Raw genomic sequence first — 19,668 nt, 5'->3', positions numbered from 1 at the left:
GCCCAGCTCACCCAGCTGTGCCCCCAGAAACTACCATTCTCTACCCCCTGGCCCCATGCCCTGGCCAGTGTCAAGCGGCAAGGTCACTGCCATTCAGTGCCACTTTGCTGTGCGACCCCAAAAAGGCCTTGTCCTTTGGGGCCGACGTCCCCACCTCCCAGTCAGAGGTTGGAGCTCACAGCACCAAGGGGCTGTGACTCTGACCAGGGGTGCTCACCCATGGGTGTCAGGAGGAGGCACTGCCAGGCACACGATCTCGCTGGTCCGAATCTCTCCATTGGGTGTCACTGCCCGCTCATTCTCATAATAGCTCAGGACCCCATCGCTAAGGACGCACCATCGCCGACTGAACTCTGGGGAGAAGGTGGGCAGGGGAGCCGTGAAAAAGACCACCCACTCACTCACACACACACACACGCCAGCTGAAATCCACCTCAGCGCTCCCTAGGGCCCTGCTTCTGTCCAAACCACACACTCTTCATTTCGACTCATGACTTCCTCTGTTCCATTTCCCAAGCTGCCCTCTGTCTCTCCCCCAGACCTCTGCAATGGCATCTCCATGAACTTTGAACCTCCAGCTTGTCCTTCTCCAAAACCAAGAGCAATCTGGTGAAAATCAGTACTGGTTCTGCCTCTGCTCAGTCAGCCCATCATTACACCTTGTCCTCAGGGTGGCCTCAGCCCCTCACCCTGTCGTTGAAGGCCCTGAGGGAATTGGCCCCTGCCCACCTCTAGGTTTTTGCCCTCCCTGTTCCTTCCACCCACACACCACAGCTCCAATGCCGCGGGAAAGCTTTGGGGCCCACCCCCATGCCCACTCTCTTCTGTCAGAAGCTCCCCTCAACTCGATACTCTGCCACCTCCTACAAGGGCTCTGGGATGGGTGGGACTCATAAAGGCAGCGCGAAGAACAGGACATCAAGGCCACAGGGGCTCGCACAGCTCAAAGCACCGGCCTCCCGGCGGCTCAGAGCTTCCCGGCACCCAGGGCAAGAAGGGTGACTCGGGGGGTTATGTAAGTGATGTTAGCAGGCAGAGGAAGGTAGCGAAGGCAGTGCAGACACCTAAAGAACTCTGTCACTGGGAGTCGAAGGGCTTCCCCCAGGGCTCCACGTGCGATGTGCTGAGGGGGTACAGTGAGCCTTGCTGCTCCCCCAGAAGTCTGTGTTTCTATCTGTTTACAAAAGGCTCTACATCCACCCACTGAGGGGATAATGCGCCTCCAAGCCCGTCCCCAAGGGCGTGCTTTCCAGAAGAGGCAGTTCTGCCTTAATGCCTTCCATGCTGTAGATGTGTGCCAAGTGCCCACCGAGTGCTGGCACAGCCTACAGGAGGATAACTGGAACCCAGAAGTTCAAGGCCAGTCTGGGCAACACAGAGAGACCTCATCTCCAGAAAATAATGACTAACGTCAGATGAACAGTGAGAAGAAAAAGTAGGGTTGAGGGAGATGTGGAACACACTATGTTTCTATTTTTTTTTTTTAATGAGAGAGAGAGAGAGTGTGTGTGTGTATGAGAGGGAAGGAGGGAGAGGATTAGTGTGCCAGGGCCTCTAGCCACTGCAAATGGGCTCCAGGTGTGTGCGCCACCTTGTGAATGGACTACATGGGTTCTGGGGAGTTGAACATGGCTCCTCAGGCTTCACAGGCAAGCGCTTTACTGCTAAGCCATCTCTCCAGCCCTGGAACACACTGTGGATGGGGATAACATGACATCTATATAGAAGTAACACTGAGGGGCTGGAGAGATGGCTTAGCGGTTAAGCACTTGCCTGTGAAGCCTAAGGACCCCGGTTCGAGGCTCGGTTCCCCAGGTCCCATGTTAGCCAGATGTACAAGGGGGCGCACGCGTCTGGAGTTCGTTTGCAGAGGCTGGAAGCCCTGGAGCGCCCATTCTCTCTCTCTCCCTCTATCTGTCTTTCTCTCTGTGTCTGTCACTCTCAAATAAATAAATAAAAGAAGCAACACTGAAATGGAGCCAAGGGGGCTGAGGAGATGGATCAGCAGTTAAAGGTACTTGCTTGCAAAGCCTATCAGCCCAGGTTTGATTCTTCAACACCCATATAAGGGCCAGATGCACGGAGTGGTGGGTTTGGGCATCTGGAGCTGGTCTGCAGGGGTTAAGAGGCCCTGGCATGTCTGTTCTCTCTCTCTCATAAATGAATGAGTAAATATATATATTTAAAAGATATGGAGATGACTGACCATGCAGACATTTGGGAAAAGAAGTTAAGGCAGAGAGACGAGCCAATGCGCGGTCCTGGTGGGAGTGAATCTGGCTCGTGTGACAAGCACCAAGGAGGGCACAGAGCGCGGGCAGAGGGCGCGGGAGGGGAGGGTCTGTGTGGACTGAAGGTTATTTTCAGAGGTGGGGAGGGAACGGAAAGCCGAGCTGTGAGAGGGACGCAGCTTCAAGTTTAGGTCTCAACCCTCCTTCTACCTACAGTCTGCACACGTCAAGATGTCCAGCTCAGGGCTACATCCAACACAGGCTCAGCACAGGCTCAAGGAAACTGGCAACGCCATGCTGGGTCCCGCCCCGCCCCGCCCCACCCCGCCCCAGCCCATTCCTGAAGCACCGATTTTGTGTCAGAGACCATAACCAGGAAGTTTTCCGGGTGTGCCTTTGCCAGAGTCCACCCAACACCCTCAAGGGTCTACCGACATGGCCAGCCCTGGTCTCCCAGCCCCGCAGCCATGCCCGGACACCGCGAGCTGCGGCGGAATGCGACGCGGCACCCACCTTCCCTGGCACGGCGGTCCTGTAGCAACTTGCCGGCGGAGGCGGTCTTGTAGAGGAAGCCGCTGTGGCTCACAGTGGGCAGGACCACAGAGTAGTGCTTGTCCAGGGGCTTCATCGAGTCCGGCCGAGGGACCTCTTTGGAGCAGGGAAAAGAATGGTGGTCATACTGGTTCCGTAAGTCCTCTTGTGCTGAGCGCCCGGGCTCACGTTCAGGTCCTAGCTCTGGCTCCCCAGCACCCTAGCAGCACCCTCAAGCACCCAATGCCACCTCCTGGGTACTGTACAAACCACGCCTCTGCCCCTACCCGCGGGTGGGAGGGCCACCGTTCGCCAGGACCGACTCCAGTCCCTCCCCTCCCAGGAAGCCTCAACTCCTCACTTATCCTACACTCCCTATTGGAGGCACAGCGCCAGGCACAACAGAATTGGGGGGGGAGCTTTGGACCAACTCAATAAACAGTCCCTAGAGACAGGTTTGTTCCAGAGAGAGCAAAGCCCAACGAAGCAGCCTGGCGGTCAGCACTAAGGGGGGGGGGGGATCCTGCTCCTCCCCATCCAAGCCAGCTGGGTGGTCTCTTGCACCTCCCTAGACACCTGGGTTCTCTCCAGCCCAGCACACCCCACCCACCCATGGCTTGGAGCCCAGAACCCCAGCCTCTGAGCTCCACCCTCAGCCCTGGGATGTGACCCCAGAGACTAGGCCTGGGCCTTGACCAGCTCCACTCACCCCTACCACACACCCCCCCCCCTTTTTAATCCAGGACTAAAGTAGGAGCCAAATGGGACCCAACCCAGGTTGTGACGGAGCCCCACCCATGCAGAGCAGACGGCAGGGATCCTGTGCGGACCACATACCCAGAGGAACACAATGCACACCCCTGTAGTAGGCAACACAAACCCAGTACGCATGCACAAAGCCCACAGCCTCAATATGCCCAGAGAGAAGAAACAGACCCCCGAACAAGGGGACAGACCCAGAGCAGCTCTGATGAGATCCGCCCCGGGATACCGATACCACCCCAAGGAGCCTGCACTGCAAGTCAGGAAGGGCACAAGGGTACACTGACCCACAAACCCAAACGTGCCCCCAAGTCACAGCCTGCTATCCCAAAGACCCTCAAGGAGTTGCAAACACAGCTTGGAGATGGCCTTTAAAAGTCAAGGATCCTGGGCCAATGTTCAGGTCTTGGTGACCCCCACCATAACCTGACATGCACCCCCCACTCCACCCTCAATCCAAAAGTCCAGAGCCTGCCAAGCAGGGACCACTGGACACTCACCTGTGCTCAGGTTGTTCCTCAGGAATTCCATCTGCAAGGTCTGCCCAGCCTGCTCAGCAAGAGCCAGGGGGGTGGGGGCCGAGGGGTCCCCCGAGAAGCAGCTGACCCCAGCCCCGCAGCCCAGGAGAGCCTGGGTCTCGGCCAAGTCCGTGGTGGTGACCGCAGCACACAGGGCCTGGAGGAAGGCAGGGAGTCAACGTGGTGGAGACAGGGACACACAGCCAGGGACAGGCAAGCTCAAGAGGGGCGGGAAGAGGACTCCAGATGCGGGTGGCCCATCTTGCAGACGGAAAGAGACCCAGAGGAGGCTTCAGCCAGCCAGAAGAGGGACAAGGCAGGCCGGGCAGAGGCTTCTTAGGTGAGGCTGGGGTCCCTGCCACTGGGCCTCACCTTGTGGAGTACAGGGGCTCAGCTGCAGTCAGCCTGCAAGCCCCTGGGAGGATCTTGGGCTCCTCTGCCCGGCGGCAGGGGCCGAGGGCGGGGCTGAGGGGGTTGTAGCCGATCCCTCCCACATCTGAATTCCTCACTGCCTGCCCAGCCCTCCCAACCAATGGGAAGCGCAGCCCTGCTGGCTTGCAGGCCAGACGGCGGCGCTGGGCTGGGCTGGGGGCTGGGTGCCTGGGTCCCATAGAGGTAGAAGCCTGGCTCCCACTGGACTCTAGAAGCTGGACTCGGCCCATCTACATAGGGCCGCTTGGGGGAAGAACCCAGGGCCACCCAGAGGTCACCAACACCATCTCCTTGCCTCCTGCTCAGGCAGAGTGATGAGATCAAGGCCCAAGACTTGGCTCCCAGTCTGCCAGGGCCTGGGGCCCATACACAGGGCCTCATCTAGAGAGGGGTGTGGATGGGGTGGGTCAGAGCAGCCCAGCTGTTTTTCATGAGCCTGACAGGAAATAGCATCCCTGTCAAGTTCACTCCTTTTGGCAGGATTTGGAAGGAACGGGACAGGGTGCGGAGAAGAATCAGGAGGAGACAGCCAGATGCTGGGGGGTGACGTGGCACTGGACCAAGGACCAGGCCCCTCCTTGCGTTGCCCCAACTTTCTTTAGGTGGGCCCTGCTGCCCTGTGGCCCCCGCTCCCCCATATACTGACAGCACCCTAAGCCGGAGGGAGAGAGAGGTTGAAACGAAGGAATGGAGCGGCAGGAAGGAAGCAGGCAGTCTAACAAGTCCCGACAGTGGCTTTAAGGCCACAGAGGTTCAGTGTCCTGACCTTGTCCAGCTCCTCCTGGTTGCCAAAGAGCGGGTGGTAGCGGCGGTACTTGCCCTCCTTGTACTTGGCCTCCAGGTGGTGCCGCCGGGCCCCAGGGCTGCTGCTGGGCTGCAGGGCCTCACTGGGGGGCACGTTGGCTGCCCAGAAGCGGTTCCCAGCGCCATTGCCCAGCTGTAAGAAGAGCTACGGGTACGCACACAAGGTCAGAGGGGCAGCTGAAAGCCAAGGGTCATAAGGTGGTCAGTCTCCTCGTCAATTTTCTCAAGGGAGGTCAAAAGCAGCTGGACTATGGTGTTCCCCATCCCCCCCCCCACACACACACACACCAGCCAAGCCCCTGCTTCAGCCCTGGGCTCTAAGCCCAGGTCCTCAACTCTGTTTGACAGATGGATGCCTCAAGCCTAGAGCCAGGTCCCTGGGGGGACCTTGCTGTTGCGCCGCCCAGTTCCACATCTGGAACTAGACATTCCTGAGGCTGTCACAGAGAGGGGTGGTATCTAACCTGTGAGCCAATGGGGTGAGCAAGGATTCTGAAAATAGTTCTTTTCTTGACATTCCTCTGAGAAGGGTGGGGCAGCTTTTAGCAGATAGGGGGCAGCACTAGGGAATTAATCCATTCTTCCCCCTCGACACTCACTCTACAGCCATTTCCCGGGCTCCCCACTCCCCTCTGTCAGTACGAAGGGTGCTGATGTCACAGCAGAGGACAGAGTAGAGACAGTCCCTGTCACCACAAACTCCCTCAGGCTCACTTTCTCTCCCTGGGCCTCAATGACGTCATCTGTGTCCTGAGAGTTCTAACCCTAACCTCAGGATTGCCTCGAAGGCCAATTAATTAACAAATAACTGCGAAGTTCTCAGCACGTGCCAAGCACACAAGTGTGGGCATAGTGTGACACCCAAGGGCTCTGGAGCCCGGTGTGGCAAAAAGGCCCGGGTAGTAGATCCTTGGGCCCAGCCTCCTGCTGCAGATTCTCCACTACGACACTTGGGCACCAGCGAAGTGTGTGCGTGCTCCAAAGCATGTATCTCATACCCACCGGGTACATGTTCATGGGCACTGAAAGGTCACAGGCTCTGAGGAATGTGAACAGTGGGGAAGACCCTAGCTCAGCCAAGATGTGGGGCAGAAAAGGTCCAGGCTGAGTGGCCAACATACAATGGCTGGGCAACCTCAAGCAGTTTACAGCCCAATCCCGGGTCCCAGTCTCCAGTGGGATCACGGATGAACCAGATCAGGGCCAGCATTTCTCTAAAAGGTCAAATAGTAAGTAGTTTAGGCTTTGAAAAACACATACCTTAAAAAAAAAAAAAATCCAGCCAGGCATGGTGGCGCACACCTTTAATCCCAGCACTCGGGTGGCAGAGGTAGGAGGATCGCTGTGAGTTCAAGGCCACCCTGAGACTACAGAGTTAATTCCAGGTCAGCCTGGACCAGAGTGAGACCCTACCTCGAAAAAACAAAAATCCTTTAAAACCATAAAAACATTCTTAGCTCACTGGTCAGTTTACTGACTTTGCCAAAAGTTGGCTTTTCCAAAACCCCACCCTCTAGATTTTTATAGCAGTCCCGTAGCTCCAAAGTGTTGAGGTCAGTGAGCCGGGGAAGGTGGGGGCAGCAGCGAGGAGAGACACAAACCAAACACGAGTGGCAAAGAGAACATGCCCACCTGGATGAGTGTTTCTGTCCACACCTTCTTGTCCATCTTTAGGCTCCGTACCTTGGAGATCCCTGCACCCAGGCCGCGATGCTCCCCTGCAGAGGAGGGTAATGGTCACCTGGGCCCCACCCTTCCTGTGAGCGCTCACCGGCCCCCAGTGGCCCTCCAGGGCCCACGGGCAGGCCCGGGGTTAGACCTGGGCCTCGACTGTTGCATTGTACTGGACTCTGATCGTGGACCACCTTGCCCACATCTTACCAGCGCTCCGTGCAGGTCACTTCCACTCATCAGGCCTTGAAATGCAGATCACTGCTCTACACCCTCAGCTGCTCCCCAGCGGCAGATGCAAAGTCCTTCCCTACCTGCTCTCAAGAGAACCCCAACTTCCTGACTGGACTCTCAGCCTCACCTCCCCCACGGCCATGCCTTCCTGTCACAGAGGTCTCAGCTGACAGACACGTCACCTCATCAGAGAAATAACGCGTTCTCTTCCCGGCGCCTGCCATTCTCAATAGTCCCACGAGTTCCTGTATCTTCTACCTTTCCTACTGGAATGCCAGCTGCGTGTGAACCAGAATCCTCACTGCCTGGCTTCAGGGCTCTGCCCTGGCACAGCAAGCGCCCGATACACGTTAGCAGCATGAACGGAGCTGGAACTGACGAGGCATCGGAGGGAATGAAGCTTCTCTGGCCACAAGTCCTATAGGGGACTTGATGGGAGGGGACGGGAGGGGAGCTGGGGGCAATGCGAGCGCCTGTAACTGCCTGGCTCTAGCCTTGACCTGTGCCCTATTGAAACCTCCTGTGGCACACTGCCTCCAAGAGCTGATGCCTTCCTCATCTGGTCCTCAGCCAGATGGCCACGGTCCTACACCCAGACCTCACAGCCCCAGGCCCCCTGAACATTTTCCTGAGCTCAGTGACTTCCCAAGACCTGTCATTCTGCCTTGATCCTCACCTCAGCGAATTCCCCCCACATCTGTGGCCAGACAAAGCCACTAGCTCGGGGCAATGTCAGTTCCCAGGAAAGCCTAATGCCTAACACATGCCAGACCCTCATTTGCATGAGTAAACACATGAATCCACCTTGGGGCCACCTTCTTCCACCCCCCAGCCTCCTCAGCCATATGCATGCAGACTTACATGTGACTCCCAAAACACCCTGGGGAGCTCAGAGCAGGCTGCAGGACCCATGTTCAATGGCCCCATTAAAGCCAGAGCCTGGCCCACAGAGCTGATTTGCCCCTGGGGCCCCGGTCTTGCATCCCCTCCTGACAAAACATCAGCTCCAACATAGGTATTCAAAGCCCTGGCGGGCCTGGCCTCCAGTAACTTCTGATGTGACAGGGATGCCAGGTTTCAACAGCCTGGGCTCTCGTACAGGCTTACTTCCTTGCCAAGTGGCCCAGAACAACTTCTTTTCCTTGCGGGTTCCCACACATGAAGGGACGGTAGAACCCTGCCTCGTATCATGAGGACCAGTGGTCGCTCCCCAAGGGAACAGCTTGCCAACCCTGGAGCAACTTCATGGATAGCGGCTCCGGTCTCTCCGCCCCCCCTCTCCCCATGTCTGATAGGCCACCTGCACCCAAAGGCCTCCCCACCGTCTCCTGTGAACACACCTGCGCAGCACTTGCAGATGACCACACAGAGGTTGATGGAGGCCCAGTCTGGCTGGGCAGCGCCACAGTCAGCACAAAACCTGTTGGGGCCCGCGGCCCAGATGCGCTCGGCCACCTCCGTGGTGGACAGGGCCTCTGCAACGGCTCCCTGCATGGCCTCCAACCACTGCTCCTTCTCTAGCTCTGAGTCGGCTGAGAAGCTGGGGACACAGAAGACGGGGGACCAATGGGAAAGGGATCAGAGGAATGTGGAGGCCAGCATGAGGGGGGCAAGGCTGTGGGAGCTCTTGATCCCAACAGGGATCTGCTGGGGAGGGCGGGCATGGACAAAGGCAGGACTCAATAAACCTGGGGGACATACGGGCTGAAGAGGCTCAGAGGGTTAGGAAGAAGTGACAACAGAGGAGAAGGGCTCAGCCAGGTGAAGAGGAGAGAGGTGTTCAAGTCAGGGGGGCAGCAGCACAGCACACAGGCATCCCGGGAACCACAGGCAGCAGGAGGGCAGACTGACAAAAAGAGACTGGGAAGTAGACAGGGATAAGCAGAGGAAGCCAACGCGCACCCCGAGTACAGCGGGGAACCTCGCGAAGGCTGAAGCGGGAATAGAAAGGAGGGCATAAAGGCATGTGTCATCCTCAGCCTCACAACCTCCCTTCTACTCCAGTCCCAGCAGTGTCCCAGCACGTGCAAATGCATGCTGTCCCGCTGCTCAGGAAGAAAAGCCCCCCCGCCCCCCACGACTCTCTTCCTGGCTGCTGTCACCACCTCTGAGCCACACGGGAGCATCTCAGGGTCCACAGCACCCGTAATGGACAAGGAAGAAAGGGAGGCGTCGCTAGCGGAAGCGAAGTGGCCGCTGACCCTAACTACTTGGGGAGAGGAGTTGAAGATGGTCTCACCCAGGACCGCCAGCACACAGCCTCAGACAGCGCTGAGCTCCAACATCCCACTGTAGCAAGCCCCTGTAGGGCCAGGTGGCAGAGGCCCTTCCTGCTGAACATCCCACCGATCTCATTAAGGTTGGTGATGGTAACTAACCAAGGGGGTGGCTAGCCCCTGAATCTGACAGAAGGAAACCTAGGAGTGGCTGGCTGTAGCCAAGCATTATGGCAAAGAAGAGCAGACCCAGATGGCATCAGAGTATACGTCAAACTTTGGAAACGGTTGGGCGTGGTGGCACACACCTTTAAACCCAGCACTCAGGAGGCTGAGGGAAGAGGATCATCATGAGTTCAAGGCCAGCCTGGGCTACAGAGTGAATTCACAGCCTGATCTCGAATGAGACCCTACCTAAAAAAATAGGTGTGTGTGGGGGAGCCCGGCGTGATGGCGCACGCCTTTAATCCCAGCACTTGGGAGGCAGAGGTATGAGTATCACCATGAGTTCAAGGCCACCCTGAGGCTACATAGTGAATTTCAGGTCAGCCTGGGCTAAAGTGAAACCCTATCTCAAAAAAAAACCAACAACAACAAAGGGGGGCAAAGAGATGGCTTAGTGGTTAAGGCACTTGCCTGCAAAACCAAAGGACCCATGTTCAATTCCCAGTACCCACATAAAGCCAGATGCACAAAGTGGCACATGCATCTGGAGTTCATTTGCAATGGCTAGAGGCCCTAGCGTGCCCATTCTTTCTCCCTCTCAAATAAAAAAATATATATATTTTTTAACTCGTTAAAAAAAATGGCCAACTAACAGCTCGGTTCTCAAGGTCAGAGGTTGGTGCTTTGTCATCACTAGGGATGGAGAGAAGCAGCTGAGATGGGCAGCCAAAGGGTGAGAGGGCAATGGCCTGGGGCTAGAGAGCCTTCCAGGCTTCAGCCATGAGGGTGAGGGGCAGAGGAAGGAGACAGCCAAAGAACAGAGCAACAGGGACACGTGATGACAAGCCATATAGGGCAGACAGGGACCACAGGGGCCATGACCTCTCCGTCAGCAGGCCTAGACGTAGGCAGGTCCTGCTCGAGAGCCTACAGGCTCAGGGCCGGGGAGGGTTTAGGTGGCACTACAAAACCCTCCCCACAACGTCACAGAGTCCTAAACTCCTCAGGATTCAGGAGAGTAGCGTCCCAGTTACGTGACCTATCAGGGCTGGTCAAAGGACACAGTGCCTCTGAGGTGACTGCTGAAGGCCTGGGTGCAGATGAGGGGCCCAGGGAAAAAGGGTGCAGAAGGCAGACAGTGAGGGACGGCGGAGACCCAGAGAGAAACTCCCCGCGCAGGCTCAAGGCGGACAGAAGCAAGGCGGCCTTTGTGACAAGGTGCGCTCGTGGCGATCAAGAGAGGGAGGAGGGCAGCCTTGGCAGAAGCCAGAGGGACACCTCCTGAAGCATGGCGAGCAGGGCTGGCCTGAGGAGACAGGGTGAACAGACAGGGTGGTGGGCTACCAAAGGCAGAGATCCCCTGCCACCGGGCAGGGGCGGGGAAGGGAGGGACAAAAGGAAACAGTGAGTGGAGGATGCTGGTGGGCCAAAGGAAGGGAAGAGGCTCACCTGAAGATGCGGTAGGGCGTGGTGAGGTCAAAGCCGCGCCGGTCCACTTCCTTCACGTTGCCCACACTCATGTCAATGAAGGTGATGCCAATGCCCAGGTGGAACTCCTGAGGGATGGGTGGGCAGGGAGGAGAGCAAAGCTTTGCTAGAGGGGCTTAGAGTCCAGGGAGGGAAAGATGGTCCCCGGGGGACTAGAAAGAGCCTAGGATGGAGGAAGGACTCAAGACCCGGAGCGATGTGCCGGGCTCAGGTCCTAGGCAAGCCCAGGGAGGGACCAAGTGGGCAGGCATGGGGAGGGGGAGCTCAGCGGCCCAGCCCGGCCCAACCCTTCGCACCTCCAGATTCTTATAGAGCTGCACTTTGTCCCCGACCACAGCCACATACAGCTTATTCTTGAAGCCTCTCAGCTCCAGGCTGCCAGCGCGGTCGGGCTGCTCTGGGCCTCGAACTCCCAACACATAAGGACCAGAGAGCTGAGCCCGGGCTCGATGCTCAGCCACCGCCTGCTGCAGGGCCTGCATCCACTCCTTCCGCTCCACTGCAGAAAAGCATCAAGTAGACACCTGAGCTCAGCCTTCCAGAGGACCCCCCCACACCCCCACCCTGGGGTCCTCCAGGCCCCTGAGCTCCCTGAGGAAACACCTTTTCCAGAAAGCCATCCAGACTGGTCTATCACTTTGCCAGACTTCTCTAATTCTAAGGCCCCAGCGTTACTCTGCTGCTTATATTGGGCAAGTCAGTGTACCTGCTGGCGCAGGCGACCCCAGGGCATAGAGTTGTGCGGCTCCGTGGAGCAGAGCCGGTCGCACATGGTAATCCCTTCCCTCTCCCACCCCACAAATGAACAATGCCTCCCGGGTTTGAATTGTTAGGAAGCAGATGTATACCTGGCCAAACTACACACACACACACACACACACACACACACACACACACACGCACATGCACATGTACACACACACGCACAATCCCAAACCCCTACCATCGCTCTCTGCCCGAAAGGCAAAGGTCCGGCTGTTTGTGATCACTTCAAACTTCTGGTCCCCAATGGCAGCCACACGGGAGATGCAGGCTACGGGGATAAAGCGCTTGGAGTAGGCATCCTGGAGCGGTGGGGGGAAAGAAGGGTTGCATTTCAGGATAAGCCCCCACGCCCTGCAGGGTCTCCTGGCCTATCTCGCTAGCCTGAGCCTAAACAAAGGCTACAGGCCTGTCTCCTGCCAGTGGCCCTGAGCTGACCCGGACTGCTGCCCTAGGCTAGCTCACCGGCCAGGACACAGCTGCAGGAGTGATACTGCACAGACACTCTGGGGGATATAATGTCAGGGGTCAGCCTGGTCCCGGGAAGGAGCAGGGGTCAAGGTCCAGAGGGATAAGAGGCCTCACCTTGTGACTGTCAAAGTATCGCAGGTGATCAGCATCCAGTCTCACCCATCGCTTCTGATAGATGTAAGACCTGGACGGGCAGAGGCAGCGGACAGCAGAGCAAAGAACTCAAGATTAGGATGGAGGTTCCACCATCACCACCCCCCCCCACAGTCCTCTCCTTCCTGGTAGCCACACCGTTCAGATCAGCCAGGCTCTATGGAAGAAAGATCCCAAACAGCCACTATGAGGAAGATGGCCTAGCTACTGCAAGTGACTAAAGTCATACACAAAGCAGGCCTTCCCAATTGTAAGGGCCAAAAAATTATACTCTGAGGGATAGTTGGTAATTATAGTATGCCTGGAGGGAGACTTGCTCAAGTAATCTTAAATCTCTCTGACTTGGGGATCTATGACATCAGGATAGAAGGAGACTTGCTCAAGTAATCTTGAACCTCTCTGACTTGGGGATCTATGACATCAGGATGGCTGGAGGGAGACTTGCTCAAGTAATCTTGGATCTCTCTGACTTGGGGATCTATGACATCAGGATGGCTGGAGGGAGACTTGCTCAAGTAATCTTGGATCTCTCTGACTTGGGGATCTATGACATCAGGATGGCTGGAGGGACACTTGCTCAAGTAATCTTGGATCAATGTCCTGCAGCAGGGCCCGCCCCCAACACAGACGCCAGGAGGAGCCAGCAAGCCTCACTCACCCCTGTGGTGGGTTCTTGTCCAGCCAACCAGCCTTAAGGACAGGTGTGATGGGGGTCAAGCCCCCAGGCAACTCATCCATGGGGTACAGCGGGAGCTCAGGGACCAGACTGGGTAGGCGTGCACTCAGGCCACTGGTGGGCCACTCGCCACTAGGACAAAAGGGACGGTTAACAGCCGGGCTGGGGGCGCCCTCAAGCTGGGGCTCAGATAGGAGGGCTGGATAGGCTGAGCTTTGCAAAGTAAGGTGGCAGGTGTGGGGGGGGACACTCACTTGGGCACACTCTCGTAGGCATGGTCATCTTCATCCTCGGCATCATCCCCAGACTGCTCCTCCCCCTCGCTCAGGAGACTGGCCACACGAACGGCCCGTGGGACTCGGCTTGGTGGCGGCTCCTCCTGCTCCCACAAGCCCACTCAGGGTTACATATCCCCCAAGCCCCAGACCACACTCGCGGCTGCCACGCCCTCCTAATGCACACCATTCCTGACCTGCAACTCAGCACTTTTACTTCCGTTTCCCCATCCCCTCCCCCTCCAGCCAAGACCACACACGGAAACTAGAGACTCAGGGACAGACGTGCATCTAGAGCAGGAACACGGACAGAGAGAGGCTCAAAGCTCGAGAGACCCCACACACGCTCAAAACAGAAGGTGACGTGGGGACACAGAAAGGGAGACAAGAGGAAAGCTGTTCTAATATGGAAACACAGGCAGGTCATACACATCCAACTGGATGTATGTAACCCAAGCCTGACACAGAAGCCGCAGGCCAGAGCTGAGGACCCCCTACCCAAGGTTCTGGGGCTGCCCTTGACTCTGCTGGCACGGCATGTCAGTTAAGTGGGGTGTGAGCCTGTCCTGGGAAACAGTGACCACTCAGCCCTCCCTTGATGCCACAGGCAGAGAGCCCAGCCCCAACCACTGCCCTGCCGCACCTTGGTCATCACGCTGGCTGGGGCCCCTGGCCCCTCCTCTGGGACATCATCGTAGTCAGAGTCGTCTGGTGAGAGAGGGACGCGGGCTCAGACAGCAGGAGCTTGGCAGCCTCTCCGGGCACCATGGCTTGGTTTCACAAAAGCCACCCCAAACCAGGAAAAAGACTCCTCACCTCCACCCTAGCCTGTCTTATGAAGAAAGGCAACATGGACAGGAAATACTATTTATACCAAAGGAGAGGCAGGGCCACCACAGGGAGGCTGACCGGGCAGCAAGCTTGGAGGTCAGGGGCGGGGACTGTCCAGGGCCACTTCACTGTTCCCAAGCCAGAAGCCTGTGAACCGACTCGGCAGGAGGCACTGTCAAGACTCTCACCCTGCTAGCTACCAGGAACCCCATGCCCGGCAGAGAGGGCACAAAGAGCACACTGCTCAGGGGGAGGCCCAGATCCTGCCACATGAGTTGGCCACTGGGCAGAGAGGGGAGGTGGCCACTGGAGTCTCTGCAGTGCAGACCCCAAGGAACTAACGGGAGCTCATGACGGCTGTGGTACTCACCGAACTCAGGGGGCAGGCGGAGAGGCTTGGGGGGGACTTCAGGGAGACCGGGCGGGAGAGATGGGGGCTGTGGAAGCCCCCGGGGGAGGGCAGGCAGGCAGATAGGAGGGATCTCTTCAGGCTCTGGCTGGGGACAGGACGGCGGCGGTGGCAGCGGGAACTCCTCCTTGGAGGGGACGCTGGGAATGGAGCCAAAGTTGGGTGTGACTACGCCGCCGAGACATCGCTCTGACCTGCTCGCCTGGCCGCGGCGGATCCCGTGCCTTCCCTGACCCCCATGACCTGGTCTCCGGTGTACCCACGGGGCCTTCACTTTGGAGGGGACGGAAGAGCAGCACAGGACGGGAAGGCTCCCAGGAGCTGGTGAGACCTGACCTGTGTCTTACAGGGTGGATGGCATTTGCTGGCAGAGGGACAGGGCAGGATCAAAACAGGCACGGAGGTCAAGGCCAAAGGTACAGCCCAGTCTCGGACACCAACTCAGGAGTCCTGGGCTGTGGTTCTCAGGGCCAAAGGCGACCTCCTCTCTTGTGCCCACTCAGATATACGCTACTTGGTGACTTCAGATCTCTCACTCCACCATGCTCAGTTGCCACCACACAGCTCCTCATCTCTGCTGTCACTCTCCTGGGACCAGCTGCAGGCCCCTCGTGTTTCCTCCACAGGGCTCATGGTGTCCTATCCTGCCACTGGGATCCTACTGAGGGATTCTTGTCATCCAAGACATGGGACTGAACTTGGCTTTGGTCTCTTGGTTCCTGCGGGTCCTCAGGCAAGCAAGTAGCCTCTGGGCCTGGATTTTCTCTTCTATAAGGTGGGGGCCGTTACCAGGGGGAGAGGAAGAAAAATAACCGAGACAGGGAAGGTCACAGGCCAGCACACAGGACCCTCAATGGCGAGTAGTCAGAATGAGCTCTAGCCCTGGAGGCCCAGCCCTACCAGCCATCTCTGCCCACATCTGGAAAGGGCATCAGAGTGGACAGCTTCCCCCAGGTTATTTTTGGCCTGGTTTGTTCCCCAGTGTGTGACAGCCTATAACTTAGCACAAAAACAGAGGCCTGGGCGGATATGACTGGGTCAGCTGTCACGCCCACACGTGCATACGTGCGTACATACGTACGTGTGTGTGTGTGTGTGTGTGTGTGTGTGTGTGTGTGTAAGCCAGACGTTGACAGAGTATCTTCCTCAGTCACTATCCACCATATTTTTTTAAATTTATTTATTTGAAAGCGACAGAGAGAGAAAGTGGCTGATAGACAGAGAGAGAGAAAATGGGCACACCAGGGCCTCCAGCCACTGTGAATGAACTCCAGATGCGTGCGCCCTCTTGTGCATCTGGCTAACATGGGTCCTGGAGAATCGAACCTCGAACCAGGGTCCTTAGGCTTCTCAGGCAAGCGCTTAACCGCTAAGCCATCTCTCCAGCCCACACCATATTTTTTGAGACAGGATCTCTCATTGAACCTAGAGCTCACCGATTTGGCTAGACCAGTCAGCTACCAACCCTTAACTCTGCCTCCCCAGTGCTGGGATGACAGGAACACAACACCACGCCTGGCGTTTCATGTGGGTTCTGAAGATCTGCATTCAGGTCCTCAGCCTCAGGTAGCAAGCAAGCACTTATCTCCACAGCTGTCTCCCAGCTCCCTTGTTTTAGGCAAAGGAGGACCACTTATCTATTATGTAATGAAACAAGTTTTTTTTCCTGGTTTTTCTTTTTTCTTTTTTTAATTTTTATTTATTTATTTGAGAGCGACAGACACAGAGAGAAAGACAGATAGAGGAAGAGAGAGAGAATGGGCGCGCCAGGGCTTCCAGCCACGGCAAATGAACTCCAGACACGTGCGCCTCCTTGTGCATCTGGCCAATGTGGGTCCTCCTGGGGAATTGAGCCTTGAACCTGGGTCCTTAGGGTTCACAGGCAAATGCTTAACCGCTAAGCCATCTCTCCAGCCCCCCCCCTCTTTATTTTTGAGAAAGAGAGAGAGCGAGCACACATGCATGCCAGGGCCTTTCAGCCACTGTGAACAAACTCCAGAAGTGTGCGCCCCCTAGTGCACATGTGCAACATTGCACAGTTGTGTCATGCTTCTGGCTACGTGGGACCTGGAGATTCAAATATGCGTTCTTAGACTTCACAAGCAAGTGCCTTAACCACTAAGCCATCTCTCCAGCCCTCATTCTTTTTTTTTTTTTTTTTTTTTGTTTTTTGAGGTAGGGTTTCACTCTAGCCCAGGCGGACCTGGAATTCACTACATAGTCTCAGGGTGGCCTTGAACTCACGGCGATACTCCTACCTCTGCCTCCCGAGTGCTGGGATTAAAGGCGTGCGCCACCACACCCGGCTCCTCATTCTTTTTAAAAAATATTTATTTTTTTGCAAGCAGAGAGAGACAGATAGAAAGAATGGGTACACCAGGGCCTCCAGCCACTGCAAATGAACTCCAGATTCATTCGTCACATTGCGCTCCTGGCTTTACATGGGTACTGGGCAATCAAACCCAGGTCATTAGGTTTTGCAGGCGAGTGCCTTAACCGATGAGTCATCTCTCCAGCCCCCCCATTCTTGAATCCTCCCTGTCTTGGGAGCATTCTTGCCTCTTAAACCACTGTCCTCCTTCTGTGAGTCTCCCCAGCCCCCTCTTTCTGTTCTCCTGGCCCTGCTTCCCACAACTGTGAAGGACATTGCCAATTACTCCAAATGATATATTCAAAACGTACGATCCTCCTGCCACATACTCTGTGAGTATCCAAGCCAGATCAGAACTCCAGCTCCACCTCTCTGCACCACTTAGAACACGTGGGTGCACCCACACTGCCCACCCCTTCACTACGTGGAGTCTGACCTGCACAAGGCTGGTACAGCAGTGTAGTATCAGGCAGTGCTGCCTTGCCAACAGTGGCCTGCAGAGGACCTGCAATGGGACTAGGAAACTGTCCCTCAGGCACACACGGCTTTCTCTCCTGTTCACCTCTGGAAGCTGACGATGGAGGGGGAAGGGCTTAGGATCGTCTTGAGACTTTGAATGTTCCGCTGGACCTAAGACCCTCTTAGTGGACACTATATCAGATTGTGTCCACTTGACCAGGTCCCTTTAGGGCAGGGGCAGAATCTCACTTGACTTCCCCAACAGCCCTCACAAGGCCCGGGAGAGTTGGAGGGCAAGAGCAAACAGGACAGGTGCGTGGTAGACAGACATACCCGCCTGTGGGTAGGCAGACAGGCTGCTCATTCAAATTGCAATGGAAGCCAATGAAAGGATGAATACAGTCCATCTACCCAAAAGCCCAACAAGGGGGACTGGCCCTGGGCAGTCAGTATGATGTCATTAGACACTTCCAGACAAGCAAATCAACCCATCACATGGCTGTCTCCCAGAAACCATGCAGACTGTGGAGGCCATGCCCAGAGATCCGCGAAACCAAGCTGTGCTGTACGGTAAACCAAGTGGTAGGGCCAGGCTCCCCAGTACCACGCAGGCCTAAGTGAGCCTAGCTCCCAAAGATTGCCCAGGTCTAAGGGGAAGATGGATGGGTGGATGGTTACTTGCTGCTGCTTCTTTTTTTAAAAAAAATAGTATTTATTTATTTGAGAGTGACAGACAGAGAAAGAAGCAGATAAAGAGAACGAGTGAATGGGCACGCCAGGGCAGTCAGCCATTGCAAATGAACTCCAGATGCATGCGACCCCTCGTGCATCTGGCCAGCGTGAGTCCTGGGGAATCAAGCCTCGAACCAGGGTCCTTAAGCTTCATAGGCAAGTGCTTAACCACTATGCCATCTCTCCAGCCCGGTTTCTTGCTTCTTATCCTCAGGGTCTAGACAACACGGGCCCTCCCTGCTCTGATACTCAGTCAGCTCCATCATTGCTCTGATGGTCCCCAAGGGCTGTGCCCTCCATGAAGCATGCTGCTTGCGGATGCACCCTTGCCTTCTTCACCCGACCCGGAGGGGAAAAGGAGCCTCCAGGCCGACCGCTGGCTGGCCTGCCTAGCTCACGGTCCTGCTGAGTCAGGGTTGGGCACAGGAAAGGAGAAGTGGGGTCAGGAAGACGTGGCCTCTGGGAAATCCCCAGGGATGGGGGCAGAGTTCCCTACCAAGAACCGGGCCCTGGGACCATCCCTGCTCCCGAGGAGCGCTCCCAGCTCCTGGCCTTTCCCCACTGCAGTGGTGCCCACTGGCCTCAGCCCGGTCTTGGGCACCAGGAGCAATGGCTCCTCTAAGCCTCTGCTCATTCAGCCTCCTCGTCCTCGTCTGCCCTCCCCCTCCCCCACCCAAGGAAGATCACCATACATCTTAAAAGGCAGAAATGCAGCTCCAAGGGCCCTGGCTTCTCAGCAGAGCTTAAGATGGTCAGCAGGGCTGAGCTCTCGCCCCCTTTGCCCCCAGCTCCCTGGTCTTTTAACCCTCTCTCCTCTAGCTCAGGGACACGTGGACCATCTCTTCTACCTACTCTGGCGCCCACAGCAGGAGTGAACACCTTGGGAGTGGGCTGATCCACCACAACCCAAGTCTTAACTTACGAGTTAGGGAAACTACACGGGACACCTTCTACCAGGGAGCTAGGGGACACAGGAGGGTCCCAATTCTGAATGGGCACAATGACAGTGACTCTGTCACTAGCTGGAAATACTTATGAGTTAAAAGATGCTCTGCTGAACAATACATCAGGACCACGGGTTGCAAACAGGGCTGTCCCGGGCAGAATGAGATGTGTGGCCATTGGGTTTGAGGCGCCAGCTCAACTGCAGATCACTTCACCTCTGAGCCTCAGCTTCCCCTCTGACCTACCTGCAGGCTTGCATGAGCCACTCCCAAATGTAATTAGCAGAGCTTCTCACCTTAGCTAAGGTCCAGGGAGGCTCAACAGCAAGGAAGAGGCCAGGAAGCTTCCTTATATAGTCTTCTCCTCCGACCACCCTTGGCTCCCTTTTGAAAATTTCTGTCCCTATTTGCCTCAGGCCTGAGGAACCACATCACCCTGAGGGCAGACAGACTGCAGAGAGAGGCAGCCTGAGAATCAGGCTGGCCCTGGACTTATCCTTACGCTCACATTCCAGGCCTCCTTGACAGGGCAG

The 19,668-nt window shown here is 56.5% G+C and overlaps 1 protein-coding gene across 4 annotated transcripts in view; it reads right to left on the bottom strand.

Annotated features, from left to right (window-relative positions):
* The window catches only part of Arap1 (ArfGAP with RhoGAP domain, ankyrin repeat and PH domain 1), a 79,009-nt gene that overhangs the window by 13,500 nt on the left and 45,841 nt on the right, over nucleotides 1-19,668 (bottom strand). For all 4 annotated transcript variants that reach the window (XM_004656295.2, XM_004656294.2, XM_045145110.1 and 1 more), the window contains 14 exons: nucleotides 14,591-14,769; nucleotides 14,033-14,097; nucleotides 13,369-13,493; nucleotides 13,097-13,246; nucleotides 12,400-12,469; nucleotides 11,996-12,116; nucleotides 11,349-11,551; nucleotides 11,014-11,120; nucleotides 8,524-8,723; nucleotides 6,911-6,996; nucleotides 5,241-5,423; nucleotides 4,025-4,199; nucleotides 2,745-2,879; nucleotides 218-353 (listed from right to left, as the gene is read on the bottom strand). In XM_004656295.2, the coding sequence (XP_004656352.2) occupies nucleotides 218-353; nucleotides 2,745-2,879; nucleotides 4,025-4,199; nucleotides 5,241-5,423; nucleotides 6,911-6,996; nucleotides 8,524-8,723; nucleotides 11,014-11,120; nucleotides 11,349-11,551; nucleotides 11,996-12,116; nucleotides 12,400-12,469; nucleotides 13,097-13,246; nucleotides 13,369-13,493; nucleotides 14,033-14,097; nucleotides 14,591-14,769 (1,935 nt within the window). The remainder of the gene's footprint in view (nucleotides 1-217; nucleotides 354-2,744; nucleotides 2,880-4,024; nucleotides 4,200-5,240; nucleotides 5,424-6,910; nucleotides 6,997-8,523; nucleotides 8,724-11,013; nucleotides 11,121-11,348; nucleotides 11,552-11,995; nucleotides 12,117-12,399; nucleotides 12,470-13,096; nucleotides 13,247-13,368; nucleotides 13,494-14,032; nucleotides 14,098-14,590; nucleotides 14,770-19,668) is intronic.

This window comes from Jaculus jaculus, chromosome 3, assembly GCF_020740685.1.
Source record: "Jaculus jaculus isolate mJacJac1 chromosome 3, mJacJac1.mat.Y.cur, whole genome shotgun sequence".
NCBI lineage: Eukaryota > Metazoa > Chordata > Mammalia > Rodentia > Dipodidae > Jaculus > Jaculus jaculus.
This window is presented reverse-complemented; position numbering and strand designations above follow the sequence as displayed.